Source organism: Serinus canaria, chromosome 4A (genome assembly GCF_022539315.1).
Source record: "Serinus canaria isolate serCan28SL12 chromosome 4A, serCan2020, whole genome shotgun sequence".
NCBI classification, from domain to species: Eukaryota; Metazoa; Chordata; class Aves; order Passeriformes; family Fringillidae; genus Serinus; species Serinus canaria.
The window spans coordinates 1,459,886-1,479,525 of NC_066318.1; the positions used below are offsets into that span (position 1 = coordinate 1,459,886).

The following is a 19,640-nucleotide window of genomic DNA, read 5'->3' on the forward strand; positions in this document are numbered from 1 at the left end:
AAAAAAACCGCCTTTCATTCAACTTGCAGCACAATGATCTCGTCCTACCAGCGCTAGACATTCCCTCTGCCTGAGCCCATGTCTCCTAGCATTGGGTCTCCAGCATGAATAATTGCTGTGCACAGGCTGGCAGTGGGCAGGGAGCAGGTTTTCCTGACACCCCCAGCACAGGCAGCCTCCCTCCATCCCCTGGCCCCGGGAAGGTGCGGAACAAGAGATCCACGTGGTGCCACACGATCCTAAAACAAGCACTTCTGCCAGCAGCCCTCACTGATCCACAGTGAAGAGGCTCCCAAATTCCCCCAGCTGCCCCAAACCCAGGCACAGTCCTGCCCTTCCAACCTGTGGCTGCTTCCATGACTGGTGAAAGTGAGTGTGCTGGCTGTCGCCATCTCTGGGGCTGCATCCCGCTCCTCCTCCACCCTAAAACGAACTCATGGATTCAGCTTCATGTCCCTCCTCCAAGATTAGCCAGAAACAGAAGCCATTTCTGGCAGAGTTAATTAAAGGGTGGGATGAAAACACTGGTTGAAGGCAATAAATAACAAAACCAACTCTTAGGTCAGCTGTGATGTGCTCACACAATTCCTGACGTCCCTACAAATCAGCCCAGATGGAATGTGAACCTTTCTAAAGGATAAGGGATTGTGCCAACAAAGAGTGAGCTGGATCCTTGATATTCTGACATTTGAAATATTCAAAGGGAGGAGAATTTCTCTATTTAAGTGTCAGCCTTAGTCCAGCCAGAAACTCTGCACCTGCCATGGCAAACACAACTCAACCTCACCTTTAGGATTAATCACCCCTTCAGCACATCATATGCCAGTCCCACACCATCCAAACACTTAAAAAAGAGTTTTTTTCTCAATAAATCACCATCCTGAGTACCATCCTGGCCACCTTCAGACTGAAATTGCTGCCAAAAAAAACTTTCTGCCTGCCTAAAACAGACATCCCAGGTGAGCACCTGCCTCTGCTCCATTCTCCATTTTTATGTTATATTCAGTAATTTGCTTTGTTTTCCTCATATTTAGAATTAAGTTATTACATTTCCAGATATTTCCCCATAGGCATTTTCTTAAATAGCTTATGTTGCAATTGTAATAATCCTTTGGATGGTCCAGCTGATTGCTCACCTGATTTCTTTTCACTGGGGTAGGGCTGTAAATTAGATCTCTCTTCTCCAAAGTTTTCTTGGATGAATGGTTTCATTAATAAGAAAAGAAACAGAAATCGATTCCAGTGTTCAAAAGGCTCCGAAGAAAAATAATTTCAAAGTAAAGAGAATTTAGGAAATTTCAAAGCCCAGAGGACAAAAAATAGGACTTAATCATTTTTCTATAAATCCTAGCTTAAAAATAAGGGAGAAATACAGCAGGGTAAAGAAACTTGCCAAGAAAGGCAAAAAATTTCACAGGTAGAGATTTTCTAGTATTTCTTTTTAGAAGAACTTTATCCTCTAAGCCTTTAAGAATTTTGTTGTTGATGTTTTGTTTTAAATCTCCCTTTCTAGTCTCCTCCAATTACTGAATTCCGTCTGGCCTTTTATCCCTGTATCCCAAATAATGTTTCTCTCCCTGTGATCTCCCTCCTTTGTCAAGCAGCAGGGACACCCAGGTCACATCTCACCTTGTTGGTTCTCCAAGGTTTTGTGTCTTCTGCTGAGGAGGAGCAGGGGCTGTGAGTTGTAAACCCAGCCCTGCTCAGAGGTTACTCCTTGTTGAAGAGATGCTGGGATGTTCATGCATTTGTGCACTCCCAAACAAAGGGAAATTTGGAAGGAATTTCTGTTTTGTTGACCCCACTGCTGAGAAGGAGTTTCCTACAACAGGAGCTGCTGGAAAACGCTTCTGCTGAACAGTCTCCAAAGTGTCACTGGCAGCAAATCATCCCCTTCTTAGCCCTGGATAATTTGTGGGGACGTTTGGAGGCCTGTGCTGGGGCATAAATCACTGGCAGCACACCATTGATTCATGGGGAATCTCAGTGAGCTCACTCTCAACTCCAAACAATTACCACTGGGCTGATTGCAGAAAATGTCTCTTCCCTTGGGATGAAAGCATCTAAATCAAGCTCAGTTTCAAGCCACAAAAAATTAATGGCAGGTGTTGCCATCCCACTGTGCAGGGAGCTGTGCACATAAATCCCACCTGGTGGAATTTTACACATCACACAAGCCCCAGGTTCAAAATTTATACTAAAAGCTCACCTAAAGTATGAAAATCTCATTCTCACAATTTCATTTTCACCTCAAGAAACCCCAATACATTAAAATAACCAGAAAGTCATGGGCATATCAAAACATGTCTCTTTGATGTTGTATTATCCCAGGAAAAGCTTGGATATATCAATTTTTAACAGGGCAGAGTGCTGCTCATCCAGGGAGCTGGGGTTCAGAGCAAGGTGTCCCCAGAGCATGTTATTGTCACCACCTTGTCAAAAGGACACAAAAAATGGATTGGAGACCCCTGGAAGGACTGGAGACTCATGGAAGAACTATGGCCTCAGCAAAATTATTTGTGATTTAGTAAATTATTCCAGACTTCAACTGATCCACTTTGTATTTTCTTTCTCTTTACTTTCCAACAATTTAGGGCACTTTTAAAAAATTAAATACAAAGGCCTTTGCATGCTTCAGAAAATTAATCACTTTTGGCATTTATTAGCTATTCATTTCTGTTTAAAACATGTTTTGTAATTCATTAAAGTACCTCAAAAATTAAATTCTTAACAGCCGTAGGCCCAAATTATATTTAAGTAAGAAAATTAAGCACAGTAATAAATAGGGAAGAATTCTGAAATATTAATTTGGCCTGTAGCATTTCAAATGTTTATTTGCAAGAATTAATTTGAAACCAAGTTTACATTGCCTTTGCCAGGAGTTTGCTGGAAACTTTGAGTTACGTTATTAATTTCCTCAAATCTGCCCTTATTCCCTCCCTGACAAGCACTGCCAGCTCATTTAAATTAATTCTTTCAGCTATTTTGGAGTTTGATCGTTTTCCATGGGGCACAGGGAATGAACAAGCTCACTCTTCCTGGGCTGGTGCAGGGGGAATTAGCAGCTGGAGCTGTTAATTAACTTGAGGTTCATTTTCTGCTCCCCCCTCTGCAGCAGGAGCCTGAGCAGCACGAGGAAATCCCTCCTTTTGGGTTGGAAGAGACCTTTAAAACCCATTTAGTCCCACCCCCCTCTGCCATGAGCAGGAACACCTTCAGTTTGATCATAATGTGATTTTCTAACCTGGAAAAGTGGGATCTTAACTAATTTTTATTCCTAAATTGTTGTCTTACCATCAGAATTTAATGAGAGTTTTTCTACCATACAGTTTACTCCAGATGCTGAACCCTGGAGTATCAGAGCATTTTAAATTGCAATAAATTTCCTAATGAAAAGAGTAAACATGCACAAAGCTCTGTTTAAAAGCATACAGGTGTTCAAATAAATAAAAAACATCACTAAAAACATACACCTGATCTCTACTTGGACCCAAAATATTTCTATTTACCTCAAAAATCTGCATTTTGAGGTTTTTGCTCTAGAAACTTCCAGGTTTGCTGGTGCTGCTGTTTCCAAACCAGAAGTTTTTGTGCTCGGCTGCAGCAGTTCTGGCTGCTCAGGAGGAGCAGAGGAAGGGCTGCAGAGGGAAGTTCCACAGCCCAGGATCCCTTTTCTCCCTCCTGGATGGAGCAGCTCCCCCGGGAACGCTCCCAGCCCAAACCCTGCCAGAGCTCCGGGAGAGGTTGGGAAACGCTCCCGAGCACAGGGTGGGATTGGCGGGGTCTGTGCAGGGATGGGGCTGCACTCGGAGATCCACGGGGATCCCTCCCAGGTCAGGACCATGATTTCATTATTCCTGCTCCTCCTCTTGTCCCAGCACTAGGAGGTTCTTGCCAAGGGACCTCTGGGTTCAGGGAGATGCTCCAAGGTTGGTTGGTTGCAGGAGCAGCAAGATCTGCTCCAGGGGCAGCAGCTGTGGAGCTGTTCTATTCAATTCTTCGGGATATGGGCATGAAGGGATCACACAACCACATCCCACAGGCAGGAAAACAAGAGAACCAGGAGAGCAAGACATTCTCAAAAAGGGGAAATACGTTTTTAAAAATAACAAAACACAAATTAATTCCAACAACTCAACTGAACTCCAGTTCCCGGCTGTGCATCCTTCAGCCGCGGTGACCCTGGAGGGTTCCGGGCGGGATCAGTCCCGGTGGGAAGGCTCGGGAATGCCCGGGAAGGCTCCGGGGCCGCTTGCGGAGCGCTGCCTCCATCTCCTGGGGGCTGCGGGGAGCGCAGGGGACACCGCGGCTGCCGGGACGGGCACGGCCAAGGCCGGGAATTAACGGGCACGGGACCTGCACATCCCTCGGGACAGCGCATCCCCGGAGCAGCACAGCATCCCGGGGGTCGCTGTGACCCCGCGAGCAGCCGGTGCCCGTTCCCCCGGAGGAGGCAATAAAGAACTGAAATCAAAAACTGCATCCCCCTTCCCCACGCTGCTCCTCATCTCTGGCCGTCGCTGCTTTCCACGGAATGGCTGAATTCAGCCCCAGACAAGCAGATTTTGATGCAATAGATAACACAATACCTGATTTTAGCTGCCAGGACCTCCAGACAGGGCTTTCAGCACAGCCAGGTGCCAGGTTAGGGATACACAGGGCCTGTGTCAGCACTCCACAACTGCAGTTACCACAGAAAAGGATTTGTGATTCAATACAACGGGAAGGGAACTTAAAGCCCATTATCCCAGCTTGCTCCCAGCCCTATCCAACCTGGCTTTGGACACTACCATGGATAGGACAGGCACAGCCCATCAGAATTACACCGTGATTCCCCCCTCAAAAGCCTTAACAAGCAATAAACCCCCTTAAATAAGAGCTGTCCCTCCCTCTGTAATTCCAGCTATCCCTACAGAGATACAAACCTGGATGCTGAGGACCACAGGAGCCCGAAATGCACCTCTCCAGGAATAAGGAATTTGCTCCATCAGCCAGCACTAGGGCATTACACTTCTTGTTTAAACCCAGCTTGGTACAAGATTGCTCTGGAGCAGAACTCTCTGCATGCCAGAAATCACAGAGCAGGTCCCAGACCAGCTCTGGAGAGTTCAGGATTTACTCCAAGGCTGGAAATGCAAATGACCTCAAGGGGAGGGAGCTGCAAGGGAGCTCCTGCCCAAACAGTGCCTTAAGGGGCTGCAGAACTGACCTCAGCCCTGCCAAAAGCTTTCTGTGTCTTTCAAGAGGCCCACAAGAAGCCCCAACCTCTGAGAGAAGTTCCCCAGAGGTTCTGGAGGGAAATTGTTAAACAGAAGTTAAAATAAATAGTTAAATCAGTATTTTGGCAAAACTGCCAGCAGACACTTGCTCCCTCTTCCTCCTACAGCTGGGGCAAGCAGGCAAGCTAAGGTGGGAACATCTTTACCTTAAAACATTTTGCACCCCACAAAAAACCCAAAAGAGATGTGGGAAGGTGCCTCTTACAGTCATAAAGTTTCAGGGATGAATCATGGTGAAAACAGCTCCTGAAGACCAAAATTTCAAAGAAAAGAGAGCAGGATGCAATTAAGGCACATTCTGGAGTCTTTTTTAACACTTGGCTCATCCCTGTCCTTGTTTTCTCCAAATTCAGTCAGGTTGGCTTTTAATCCATGCCTTGTCTCCTCCCACCCAGCAACACCTTCACTAAGCCTGCAGATCTCAATACCTGAGACTCAGGGCATTTAAAAATTATTTTAATGGTTTTGTCTAATTTGATGCGTTTTTCCTGCTTGCCTTGAATAAAATCAAAGAAATTATCACAATCTGGGAAACTTGTACCTGCTACCTCCTCTGTGGCTCCAGTCCCCCCCTTCTTCTGCCACCAGTTGTCTTGTGCAGCAAACAGCACCTGGGAGATGGACCTGAGGCAAAGGTGGGAAAACCTTCCTGTGCATTCAAAAGAATAAAGTATCTATAAACCATTGTGGATACCAACAGCACCAGCAGTTACCAAATACCTCAGGAGGATTTTAAACCCAGCTTTTAATGTCATTCCTGCCACTTGTAATGCAAGTGTCTATTTGCAAAGGATCAGATCTTTGCAGGAAAATTATTTCCTCTTAATATATGGAGTCAAATTTAATAGACTTTATTAGACAATTTTATAGATTTTCTATTTAAAAAGCACAGAGGTTGATGATCCCCCCCTGAGGTAATACATCAGTCCTACCACTGAACGTCTGTTTTGCTGCAAGTATGGCATGAAATACTTGACTGAATATCAATTTATAAATAGCTCTTGATGTATGTGAGATTTTTGGCAAGGTTTATGAAATAATTCATATACATTTAATTTAGGAATGTTTGCTCATTGTTTTTTATATCCATTTGAAAAACAGAAGCAAGCAAACTTCCAAAGCAGAAGTGATGGATTTCTGTCAATTACCAAATGTTGTGAATTTGCAACTCTTTTATTCTAGTACTCAAGAACTGCCAGCTAATTAAAACTGTACCTTTACGATTATTCAGGGAGATTGACAAAAATAAATACAGTTTTGAGGTTGTCTTTGGTGTGCTGTAATTGAAGGCAGCAGTGCCAAGAGAAACACCACTGCACAGCCAGACCCAGCCTTGCAAGAAGAGGAGAACGCAGTACAATGCAAACTTTAATGTCAATATATACAGAGCTTTAAAGAAAACATTTCTTTTAAAATTAAATGAAATAAATACAGTATGATACAAAATCCACAATATGCTTAAGAGAAGGAAATGACAGTTACAATATCTGATAACGGGGACCTTGTGTAGAGTTTCATCTTTGAAGTACCTCAGAGCATGGAATCCATTGCACACTGTTCTCAATTAATGCCCTTTATGGAGATTCAGCCACGTGCCAGGAGAGTTTCAGCTCTAACCAGAGCATCAGTGCAAGATGCCAAAGTGCTTGGGACATTAAGACAATGCAATTAATTAATTAATTGGCAAACACTGCTCAAAAGCCTAATGAAAACACCCAAACCTGAACACTTGGTCCTGCAAAGCAGATCCACCTCCAGCATCCTCGTGTGAAAAACCCCACAAGAGAATTCAGGGTTATTCAAACTCACTATTGGTAATAAGCTATTGCCCAAAAATTAATAATTAAGAGATATAATTAAGTATCTTTTAAAGCTTTCAGAGAAAGTTTGTTTTCATTACACAGGAAAAAAATCTCAAGGAAAACAGCTGCTGATTTTGTGGGAGACTATCTAATTATGCAAATTATTATAATACTCAATCAGTTTCAGCCATATATTAAAGGTGAGGGTTTTCAATTTTGTATCCATTCTTCTATTCCCAAGGAACAGTAGAAATTGGAGGAGCAAATATTTAAAAATACCTGGAGCAGGGACAGATGTTGATGCAGAAGGCAGCTGTGGTATGAATGAAGTGCAGGGGTGTTACCAACAGCTATGAGTGCACACCTCAGAGCTTTGGAACAAACTTTTAAGGAGAATTTTATGTTTTTAACCCTACACAGCTCCTACAGGATTACATAAGGACTCTATTATGATCACAGCTTCCAAAACTTTCTGGAAACTTTGAGAAAGAAAAACTGCTCCTCCCTCCCCTCCCACAAATATTTGCAAACTTTTAGTTCTGGATAGGACTGAAAAATTTAAGTGCTACAGAAATAGATAAAACCCTGTGTTTGCATTGATGTTTTAGCCTAATTTCACTGGTACAAACCAGGAGCATTATTGTAACCTTGTGTAATTAACTTAACACAGCTCTACAGAGCAGTCTCTAAGGACACTGCAAGGAACTCCCAACCTGAAGTTTGCCAGAGGTTATTTTAACTACTGGACAGCTGAAGATCAGCTTTGGAAAAGGAAATAAAACATGGAAGACAGAATTCAAGCTCAACATGACTGACTTGGGTGAGGCTTTGGATGCCTCCTCTGGCTGCAAGAACATTCAAACAACAGAGGCCTCAAAGGAAGAGCAGGCTCAGCCCCCTGCACCTCCTGGCATGGGCACGGGGAATTCACTGATTTTGAGCAAAAAGAAGAAAACCACACAAGCCACAGATCAGGGCTGGCCTGGACCCAAGCAGGAAAGCTCTCAGGAAGGGTTTTGTGACCCCAGCATGGGCTCACGGTGGTGCCACTGCAGTGTTTGGATCTGGAACAGGAATACAACAGAGCTCCTCCCTTTATATCCAAGGGATAACTGAAGGTACAAACTGAGATATCCTGGGGTGAAAGAACAGCAAAAGAGGTCCTGAGCCCACTCCAGCTCCAGTGGGAATCTGCTTTGTGTGCACCAGAGCTGGACCTGACAATGATCATCACCAAACACCAGAGCAGGAGCTTTTTTGGCAGGAAGCCACAGCCAAAATATTCTATAATTTAAGATTTAGTTCTGTGGAAACTCCTTTAGTCTGAATGCCTACTTCTGTAATTATGAGCCTTTGTGAAAATTTGACTTTTTTTTCTGACCCAGTAAGGCAATAAGAACATCACCAGTCTGTAAACTTCAACTGTGCCCAGATTATAGAAATAATTGTCACCAACCTTTCACTGCAGCCAGGGCACTTTGCCAGCACCTGCTCTTCCATCTCAAACCTTTACCTGACAGCTCATGAGCAGACCATGCTACTTTTAGAGATCAAAACCTAAGCTGGGAAAGAAAGGGATGAGAAACAGGCAAGGAATTCCCAAAGGAGCCTCACAAAGATGACCCTTAAATACAGTAAAAGTAAACTGCAAGTGAACTCTGTGTTCCTGCATATCCCAAATATTTCCAGGACTGATATGCTGAAATAGAGCAAGGGAACTTTTCCCCCTAAATAAGGATTATAATTGGCATACCAGGGTACACTGGCCTGTCAGATATAACACATCCATATGTTTTCCCCAAAATAAGACAACTTTGTAATGTTATTTTTACCCCTGAAGTACCACTTGCACTAAAGGCCAGCAGTGATATAAAACAGGGATAACTTCCCAGGAAATGTTTTAAATACTCAGCAATGAATCAGAACATCCATCTTGTTTGTGTTCTTTTCCTCTCACCACCTTTGTGCTGCACATCAAGAACAACTTGAGTCCTTTCAGCTGCTTCCAACTGCTCTTGTGCAAAATGCTTTTAAGGTGCTTATTCTGTGGTGCTTCTAAGCAAGCTAAAAGAAAATACCAACAGAAACTGTTAAATGATTCATGGTAAAGCCATTAAAGACCAGCTGCTGCTTTGCAGGAAAGCTGAAGACAATTCAAATTTGACATTTCCATTGTATTCCAGGCCTTGCATTACCTCTTAGCCCCAACACAGCTTTTAGGACTACATTTGAACCCACATTACACCCTGACCTGGGCTCAGGGGGTTTAACTTCCATCACTCTGGTCCCTTTTTTTTTTTTTTTTTTTTTGAGTGAATTCAAATTCTTTTGACAGTCATCTTTCAATTCACATTAAAATGACCCTGACAGAATGTTAAGACAAGAAATTTCCAGGCATTCTTGCTGGAAAAAGTCTTCATTAAGGAAAAGGAGGATGAAGCAGCTGCAAAAAGGGCAGATTTTGTACTAAACAAAGAGCTTTCCAGGAAGCAGTTGTGTTCTTTGATAGGTTTTCAAGCATTTCAAACAGGCACCTCAAAACTTGGCACAAATGGCCCCTAAAGCTTCCAACATCTATCAAACACTCAAGAAATTCCATCTGGGGGATGTTCTGCGTGATACAAAGAGCACACCTATGTTTGCTATATCATTAAGTCTCAAATCTACATATATTCATCCCTAACTATCTGGCCAGATAATGTCCATCTTCCCCCACCAGAACAGAAGAAAGCAGCTTATCTAAAAGTATTTCCAACACCACCAAGTCCTTCACAGGTATAAGCAAAAAGCAGCCAACACCTCTTGTGAGATGTGAATTAACACCACCACTCCTGGTGCTTGGGCCAGAATTCTCCTGGAAGTTTTTTTTGCTGTCCCAAAACACTGATTTCTGCCAGCCCTGGGGTCTTGCATTTGAAAATTCAATGATGACAAATGAGTCTGAACTATGCCTGAGTTTTGGTCACTTCACAGCCTAATGTCACTAATATATTGAATATTTATAATCATCCTGCTATGTCACTACTGCTCAGTGTCTACAACTTTTGAAAACACTTCTAAGTGTATCTCTGAATGAACTAGCAGCAGTTAGCATTGGTTTGGAGTCAGGAAACCCCAAGGTAATTCTGGCCCTGAAATGAATTTCCTCTCCATCCCAGCATTTGGGAACAGCTGCAGTCCTAACACCAGACAGAGAGGGAGAGTGAGTGCTGGCCACAGGATGCTGAAAAGAATTTGTCCATAACTGTGAAATTTCTTGGTCAGAATTCCCTTATCTGGGCACACAGCAAGGCTTATTTATTTTCCCAAGCTACCCCTACAGTTAGGCAAAGAGAATTTTGCATTTCTGTTCTGTAATATTTGTACATGCGGCGAGAGAGTCAGAGAGAAGCAACCTTCTATTAAAAAAATCAAATAAATAAAAAATAAACCCCAAGTGCCAAGTTGCTTATAATAAAGTGTCAGTTTGTCTCATATGCCAAACAAAACTAATATTGGGTGTATTTAGTGGAAAGACTGCTGAGGAAAATAACACAGTAGTTGTATTAATGGATGGGAAATATAAATAACAAAGGATTGAGCTGCATGATGTTGTTTCAAAGTGGCACCAATGTTTCTGAGAGCCTCAATTTTGGCAGTTTATGCACATATTGACTTTTTCCAGCTCAGCACAGGACACAATTTGTGGTAACAACCAGAAATGTTCATTTTCCTGTCAGAAATGCTGGCCATAACCAGCATTTCTTTTGGGTCACAAGAGATCAAATTTAAGTGCAGGATCTTGCCCATCCCTTTGGTTTGTATTTCCACAGAAACTCCTCAGTGACTGGCACCATGCACACACAGACCTACCAAATCAACAGTGATGAATTAACTCTGGCACAGCACATTGCCCAACTCTGCATAATAGTCATGGACCAGGGAAAGGAATTGAGTTCAATCAATGAAGTGCCCAATTACAAAATGAAGAATTTGCCCTTCACAGCAGGGTCTGAAGGTGTGAAGCAAGAAAACTCCCACTGACACTTTATGTACAACTTGGTCATTGGCAACGGTCCCCTAAACCATTTTTTTTAACTGAACCCAGCAAAACTATACAGAATGTGAAAGAATATTTGCAACAGATCTCAAAGGACAGTGTAGAGAAATTCGTTATGGTGTACCTGATGTTTAAATTAACTTAACAGATACGGCCTGTATAACAAACACAGTATGAACCTGTGGATTTTTTTTTTCTTTTTAAAAAAAGGACTTTTACAGAATTCAAGTAGTGTAGCAGGAAACCATAGATGCCTTTTGATCACAGGTCAGGCAAAATAGAGCCACTTGTTGGGTTTCCCCCTTGCTTGTGTCTGCTCAGGTGTCCCAGTGGATCTATAAGTCTGTGGATGTGAGCTTTTTCATGCTCCGTCGCTGAGCTAAACTGGAGGCTGCCACAGGCTCCAGCACTGGCTGAAATGTCTTGTGATTCAGTGCAGAATATGTAGCAGCCATGGCTCCCTAAAGAAAAAGGAAATATGTAATAATAATTCATGTATGTAAAAGTTTTAATCAGAAAATAAAACAATTAAACATTAAATACTCAACTAACTCCATTAAAACCAAACAAGACTTGTGCCAGGTCACGTGAATACTCTGAAGTTTGTTAGGGAAAATAAAAATCTGTTGTTGAATCCTTCCAATGTCTAAGTATGGGTGTCTAAGACTTCTTTCTTTCTCTTTCTTCTGTATCCCTTAGCTGTAGGAGTCACCTGGTAATGCAGGTCAGAATTTGTATCCTTCAAGCCACATTAGCACCAATTTCTCACATACAGCCTCTTAGTGGCCACTCAGGCCTGACTTCAGAGACAGCTCAAGATCTACCTTACAGAAAACACTCACAAAAATCTCTTCCCTTACACTGAGGGAGAATAATTACTAAAAATAACTATTTATTAATTGAATTTGTAGAGGGACTTTAATCAAGGGTATGTAGGGCCAGGACAAGGGGAATGTCCTCCCACTGCCAGAGGGCAGGGTTAGGTGGGATACTGGGAAGGAATTGTTCCCTGTGAGGGTGGGGAGGCCCTGGCACAGGGCCAGAGAAGCTGTGACTGCCCCATCCCTGGAAGTGCCCAAGGCCAGGTTGGACAGGGCTTGGAGCAGCCTGGGCTAGTGGAAGGTGTCCCTGCCCCTGGCATGAGGTGGATGGTTCAGCTTTAAGGTCCCTCCCAACCCAAACCATTCCAGAATTCTACCATTCCATGAATTTGTCTCACTATGTAACTTTATTGGTACTATGGAAACAAACAAAAAATGAGACTTCTGTCTGTAGCTCTAAACCACCTGAACTCCTTGCACAGCCCCCAGCTGAAGCAGCATCCCAGGTGGCTTTACCTTTACTAGATGTGGGGCATCTTGCCTGTTGAGCTGGTAATGAGGCAGCTGGTCCCTACAGGCAATCCAGGAGTGCTTCAGCACCTGCTCGGCCGTGTACCGCTGGTGGGGATCCACGTGCAGCATGTGTGACAACAAGTCCTGCAGGGAAGGGAAACACAGACTGCTCAGCCCAAAGCATCTAAGGTGGCCTTTAAAGCAGCAGCCATGGCAGCAACGAGAGCAGCACCCGATGTGGAGGGAGGAACACAATGCCAACACACAGAGATCAGCAGACAAACGGGATCATTCTGTGCCCTGACACTGCAGAAGGCTGAGAACAATGGGTGGTACTATTGGAGCAGCTCAACAGAGCCAGCCTTGATTGCAAAGCAACTCACTGTTGTGCCTTTCATGTTTCTTATGAATATAATCTTTAAAAGACTAGAAATCCTATTCAAATGTAGCAGGCAGATTTTTATGGAGGAAAGCTATTATTTGCAAATATCTCTCCTTTTTCATTCTGCACTTTGGGCTCTGCTGTCTCCTTACTACAAATGAATTCAGGGACAAGGAGACACCAGCAAGGAATTCTTCCTTCAAGAAGTCACATAAAGCATAAAGCCAACAGCAATGGACACTTGTTTTTGCCTGTTAGAAGCATTAGCAACAAGCTACTGATTAATTACAACGTTGGTCCGAAGGAGAGGTGGGTGGGAAGGGCACAGAACAGAGACAGCAACAGTTTGAAATAAAACCAAAATATGAGCAAGCTGACAGAATGTTCCCTTTGTTTTAGGTACAAAATGTGAAGCATTCTTAAATACACAGAAGTGAATTTCTCATGCTAAGACAGCAAGAGCCAACAAGCATTCTGAATCACTCCTACTGAAATGAACAATAGTGCACTTCCAAAGGACTGGGAAAAAATATTTAAACATTAATATTTAATATTAAGGCTGATCTTTTTAAAAGGTAACACTGGTGACTAAGATACCCACAGAGTGGGTCAACACCATCCCAGGGAATCTATATTCATTACAGATGGAGCCTTTAAATAAAATGTTGGAGCAGATATCCTTCCCTGCAATGAAGTCTGCAGATAATAACAAACTACACTTACAGAGCAGTCTAGCTGATAAAGCTCAGATTTCATTGGAATTCTACAAAAATATAAAACCAAAACACATTTACACCTTTGCTGCATCTGAAACAGTGTCCCAGTTGCCTCCACTTAGAGAGAATTTTCCACTGCCTATCCGTACTAGGATCTCCTCAGGAGTATCATTGGGACCATTGGCAAATGGAGTATAGCTGGTGAGAGAAAAAACCAACAAAAGCACCTTGTTATAGATAAAACCTGCAAGAAATTGGTAAAATCTTGTGAATCAGAGTCAATATCCCACAGCCAATAGAAACATATCACAGAATATATACACATCCTACTAAATATTAATATTTCTCATATTCAATGGGAAGTACAGATTTATCAAGAGAATAATTTCCAATAGACAGGATTTAGTCATAGGACTAAAAACCTGCTCTTTTTGTGCTAGAGAAGAATTCAGCAAACATCTCTCATTTGGCCACTAGATGCTTCCTAGAGCTTCATCAGGTTTGGATGTTGAGACAACTCCAGAGATCACAACCCAGAGTGTTCTACACAGGAATGCAGCAGTGGCAGGAGACACAAGGTGAGCAAAAGGGATGGGGTGGGAGGACAAGAGGCTGGAGGGTAAAACAAAAACCACCACTTATTTTCACAGACTCCATTCCCTCCTGAAAACTGGGGGAAGGCTTTGGCACCCCCAAGTCCTGCACTGGGAAGAGAAACCTTGGTCCTACTTTGAGCTAAACTTGGTTTGTTTGGCTTTGACTCAGAGCTGCCTGTCCCACCTGTGTCTGTGTCATTCCATCAGCCAATGCCTCACCATTTCTATGGAAGCAAGGATTCAGGCAACATTCTGGGATTTAAGGTAAACAAAACAGCTCAGAAATATTCTCACCCTGCCAACATTGTGTAAAGGAGAACTCCCAAGCTCCATATGTCACAAGCAGCATCATATCCCTGTCTCATGAGAACCTATGAAACAAAGAGTGTTAAATACTTGTCATATATTTAAAAAAACACCCCAAAACAACACCACAGCCTAGGGAAGGGTAAGACCATCCCTGGATCATGTGAGAGATTTAATTATTGACTTTCTAATATACAACTTGCAGTAAACACCAACAACATTTCTTGTTCCCAGATCATCTCTTAAGATTTTCAACAGGCTCACATCTTATTTTTGAGGGTGGACTCTGCTGTTTTTAAAGCAGGTTTATAATAAACACATGTACCCATGTTTAAAAAGCATGTGTGATTATATTTAAAGAAAAGTAGCAGAATTGTTGAGGTTGTTTTCCAAGCATTGCTGAAAAGTTTTAGCATCTGATGCACCAAAAACAGCACAAAGAAAACACAGAGCAGCTTGAAATACCTCTGGTGCCACAAAGTTTGCAGTGTAGCAGGGAGTTAGAAGCAGTCCATTTTCCCCTCGAAGTTGTTTTGCAAATCCGAAATCACAAATCCTGATGGAGTCAGCATTGTTTGAATCATCAGTGTATAAAATATTACTGGGTTTAAGGTCTCGGTGCACCACCTTTTAGCAAAGACATTTAAAAAGCCATCATTTAGGAGGAGCAGGTACATTGTTTGTAATTTACAATTTACAAAAGCTGTTCTCTAGATTAATATACTTATGAGAGTTTTAAACAATTATATAACCTGAAGTACCCAAAAATTCTAGTTCAAGTAATGCAATAAAAACCTCCTGGCTCATAATGCAACTGGAACCAACATCACCATTTGGCAACAAGGAGAACAGGACAAAAATCTGCAGTTTTATAAAATGCAGAGTCCAAAGGCTTTGCCAGGATAACAGGACAAGTTGTTTCTATTATTCATTTTTGTGATAAAATACAAAAGCTCTAAGCAGGAAAACAAGCCACACAGAGGGCAAGGGAGTGGTGATTGCAAGCGGTGCCAGGGCTGTGGCTGGCAGGGCTGGCTCACTCACTCACCCCCTGGCAGTGCAGGTAGTCCACGGTCTTGGCGATGGTGAAGAGCACGGCACTGGCCTCCCGCTCCGAGAAGAATTTCTGCCGCAGGATCCGGTCCAGCAGCTCCCCCCCCTTCATCAGCTCCGTCACCAGGTAGATGAATCTGCCATCATCATACACCTGGGGAGAGGTTTAACAGGGCTCTCACCCAGAACACACTCAGAGCATTCTGACCAAGGCAACATCTGTAGGTACACGAGCCCATAAATCCCCTCCTCCCACAGGAGAGGCAGCACAAACAGCAGGGACTGCCAGAGCAGGGAGGGCAAGGCAGCTCCTGTGTCACCCTGGGAGCTCATGACTCAAGCTGTTCATTCATCACTCTCAATTCAAGTTGGTAATTCATCACTCTGAGTTACATTTTTTAGTGTGAGAGCTGCTGTTGGAAGAAGAGAGCAGCCCCACACTCCTGACTGCTCTTCCCTTCCATTCTGGCACAGACAGGAAGGACAAGATGCAGGCCACAGCTCCCTCAGGTTACCAACACATTGCCTGCTCCTTTGAAACAAGAAGAAATCTGGCATTTCTAACCTTTACATCATTCCTCACTTCAAGCTGGTTAAACAGCCTTTAGAAAATTAATATCAGGACAAAGTTGTGTTTTGAGACACTCCCTCTACTGTTACATACTGCTCTCCCAGTAGATTTTTCTATGTAAAAGAGATTTAATGAATCCCAATAAACTGCCTACATCTGCATTTATTTTTTCAGGACTGTCTAATAAGAGACAGCAGAAAAGGAGGTACATACATCCTTTAAAGTAATAATATTTGGATGTTGCCCATAACGCATGAGAATCTCGATTTCTTCTGAGGGATCCCTTTTGCTTTTATCAATTATCTGCAAAACAAATAGGAAAAACAACTTGCATAAACAAGTCTATTAAATAAAGACATTTTTTCTATTTATACTCTCACTTCAACAACAGAATAAAAAAAAATCTAGAGTTCATTACTTCTTACTAATCATGAGTAATTCATCCTCCAGCTTCTCATCCCATTTATTCATTTCTTGCTCTATCCTTGTTAAATTTCTGTCATTAATGCAGCCTGTCCTGCTCCACTGAACAAGGAAATGCACTGGTCTGAAGCATCACTAATTCCCTGCAGCCCAGTTCCAGCCTGGTGAATCTCACTTTATTTCAGGTGTTCCCACCATTGTACAGTATTTTCAGCTTTCAAGACTGTAACTTATAATCACAACAGCAACTGGAAAACTCACAAATCTAGGTTTTCAAATCTACTAACCAATCTTTTCAGAATGTCAGAGTGGAATTGATGCCAGTACCTTCACAGCAAACTCCATGTTTGTAGCTATGTGGATACATCTCTTGCAAACAGAGTAGGAGCCCACACCAATATCTTCCTTCAGTTCATAGACATCAGTGAACTGGGCACTGTTTCCATGAAGCTGCTTTGAAAAAACACAGGCAAGTGGTTAGCTAAAGCAAAGGCTTCTCTTTGCCATTACACTGTACCAATGGCAGAAGCTTCTCCTGCTTGCTCGTGATTTTTCTTTGAAATTCTGCCTCCAGGAAAACAGCAACTTGCTTTTTAAAATTAAATACACCCCATGGAAGTATTTAATGAGACACATTTCATAACAGTCTCCTCAACAAAGCAAGACCAAGTGTAAATACTGATCATTGGTCAGTCTGGCATGCCAAGGAAGTGTCCCAAAAAGCAAAGCATTACCTGGACTATGGGCAGGATGTTGGTGAGGGGTGATATTTTATGGTCTTCTACAGTAGTAGTTGCAACGAAACTGAATCCCTTGAAGAGCTGGTGGGCATTTGCACTGGGTGGGACCCCTGGAGAATCTGGGGGCACACAGACACACAGGATTAGTGTGGCTACAGCCCAGCAAGGCCATTTCAGAACATTCAGGAGAGGGATGTTACAAAAACCACCTTGAGGGAAGGGAAGCAAACAAGAGGAACACCAGTGTTAAATAATAAATAAAACTTCTAGTTTGTTATCTGTGCTCTCTCACTTCAGTAACACAAACAGGTATTCCAGAGTTTATTCTACAACTGCAAAGCACTGCAGGAATTTATACATGAACACATGTTTTAAGGAAGAAGTTTACTGAAAACAGAACTACTTATGGAAAAGAAATAAAGATCATTGTCTTGTGCTCAACAGCTTTGTAACACAGAAGAGCAACAACAGAATGTGCTGCTTCAGTGGTGAATGAGCTGCTGGCAAGGCACAAGTGAGGCAACACAAGAATATCCAGTTAGTAAATCCTCACTGAAAAGATATCCCTGAATTATTAGAATGAAGTTTTCCTCAGGTTATACTCTGTGCACCTCTGAATTCACTGTCTGAAATCTCACAGTGAGCACAGCTCAATAACTTCATGTAGCCTATTAAGAGCACAGACCTTCTCCAAACAATCATGAGAAGAGAGTTTAAAAGCTGGATGCAGCTGGAAAAAAAAATTCACAAAAGAAAACTTGAAGCAGACCAAGAAATAATAATTATAATAGTTAAAGCTTCTTAAAGCAAGGCATTCTCAATGCAATGCTGACCCTAAAAAGAATCACTGCTGCAATCAAATTGAGTTTATTTTAATATTTAATACTTCCCCTCAAACACTGCATGCCTGACTTGAATCCTAACTAGAAACCATAGTCCAGCTTTTAATATTCCATTTGGTTTTTTTCTTCCTGAGTCAAAGATTTGCAAAATATTCAAAGAACAGAAACCTGCTGAGGGGAACATCCCCCTTCCCTGAGGGGAACATCCTCCTTCAAAGCACTGGAACCCTGGTGCATCCTCTCCTTTTACCTTTGTCCCTGGCTTTTCTGCTTGTTGTTTTAGCATTCATTTGACCCTCCTGTCCCACAAACCTCACCAATTTATAGCCATGCACAGTCACCTTTTGGGGTTTTTGCTGTGAATTCTGGATCAAAACAGAAAGTATCTTCTGGCTTTCCAGAGGCAGGTTTGAAGGGAGGCTGAATTTCTCTTCTGAACAGTTTCTGAAAGAGAAGGACAAAGATTTAAGGGTCACTGAAGCTTCCATGGCTGCTGTTATTTTGCCAAGATAAAGGGTAAAGGACAAAGATCTCAACCTGTGTCAGGCACATCCCTCTTGGCAAGGATCTGCCCATTCTCAAAGCTCTATTCCAGGTTTTTCCAAATCCACCCAGCTAAATCAGGGAAAGATCTCAAATCTGCAATAAATCCCATTTACAGCTAAGAAACAGAAAACCTCATGTCAAAAGATGTTGAATCCCCATGCAAAATTCAGGAAGTTCTAAGAGCATTTCCTTGCCATTTCTCTCCTCCTTTCAGATCTAGTTTTTGCAGTGTTTTTAACTTAACCTTCCTGTATAAGAGCATACAGTATATTTTAGTTTCAAAAACACAAACCAACTAACCAATCAAAACTAAGGAAAGGGGACCTGAATTCATCCCAAAGAAATCAAGAGGTAAAATACAGAAGTGTCATCAACACCACCAGAGTGAAATAAATACAAATTATTGTCAAACTGAAAAAAAAAAAAAAAAAAGGAGCTAGAACTGCTGAGCTTTTAAACTTAAACTTCCCTGCTGATTTTATTTCATCATCAAGGAAAAAGGAAAAAAGTAAATAATCAAGCCAAACAAGACAACTGCTAAAGTGTATTCACACAAAGTAGTGAAGTTTTGCTGTTTCTAAAAACTTGTTGCTGAACAGACTCTGAGGCAGCTGCTGCATGACCACAGCTAGAAAATCACTTTTCAGAAATAAATACAGGAGAAAAATGGATGGATAAACATGAGGGCTTTGAAGAACTAGGGGAGCAGTGCCCTGTATGGCTGCAGCTCTGCCAGCACAGCCACATCTGATTTATTCCATCAAGCACTGCAGCCCCACAGCAAAGGGGGATTTATTTCACACACAGCACCTTGGCTTTGAGAACCTTTCTGGCAAACACAGCCCAGAGCACGAGTGAACCACAGAGCAGAATCATAAGGTGCTGCTGAGAAACTGAAGCCAGGAGTTGTGAAGTTGCAAACTTTGGATCATCTTGGAGCACCTGAGTTCATTCCTGAGCTGTGACTGGCATGGGAGTGATGCAGAAGGAATCCCAGGACAGTTACAGCCA

General features: G+C 42.4%; 1 protein-coding gene across 2 annotated transcripts in view; it reads right to left on the reverse strand.

Moving 5' to 3' along the window:
- Nucleotides 1-6,634: 6,634 nt before the first annotated feature.
- RPS6KA6 (ribosomal protein S6 kinase A6) overlaps nt 6,635-19,640 on the reverse strand; it is a 36,931-nt gene continuing 23,925 nt past the window's right edge. The window contains exons 13-22 of one of the 2 annotated variants that reach the window (XM_030228750.2): nt 18,425-18,527; nt 17,236-17,360; nt 16,829-16,954; nt 16,292-16,381; nt 15,503-15,661; nt 14,920-15,081; nt 14,443-14,519; nt 13,633-13,750; nt 12,458-12,598; nt 6,635-11,581 (exon numbers count right to left, since the gene is read on the reverse strand). In XM_030228750.2, the coding sequence (XP_030084610.2) occupies nt 11,456-11,581; nt 12,458-12,598; nt 13,633-13,750; nt 14,443-14,519; nt 14,920-15,081; nt 15,503-15,661; nt 16,292-16,381; nt 16,829-16,954; nt 17,236-17,360; nt 18,425-18,527 (1,227 nt within the window). In that variant the 3' untranslated portion in view covers nt 6,635-11,455. The remainder of the gene's footprint in view (nt 11,582-12,457; nt 12,599-13,632; nt 13,751-14,442; nt 14,520-14,919; nt 15,082-15,502; nt 15,662-16,291; nt 16,382-16,828; nt 16,955-17,235; nt 17,361-18,424; nt 18,528-19,640) is intronic. The other variant, XM_050974268.1, reaches the window with a different exon arrangement.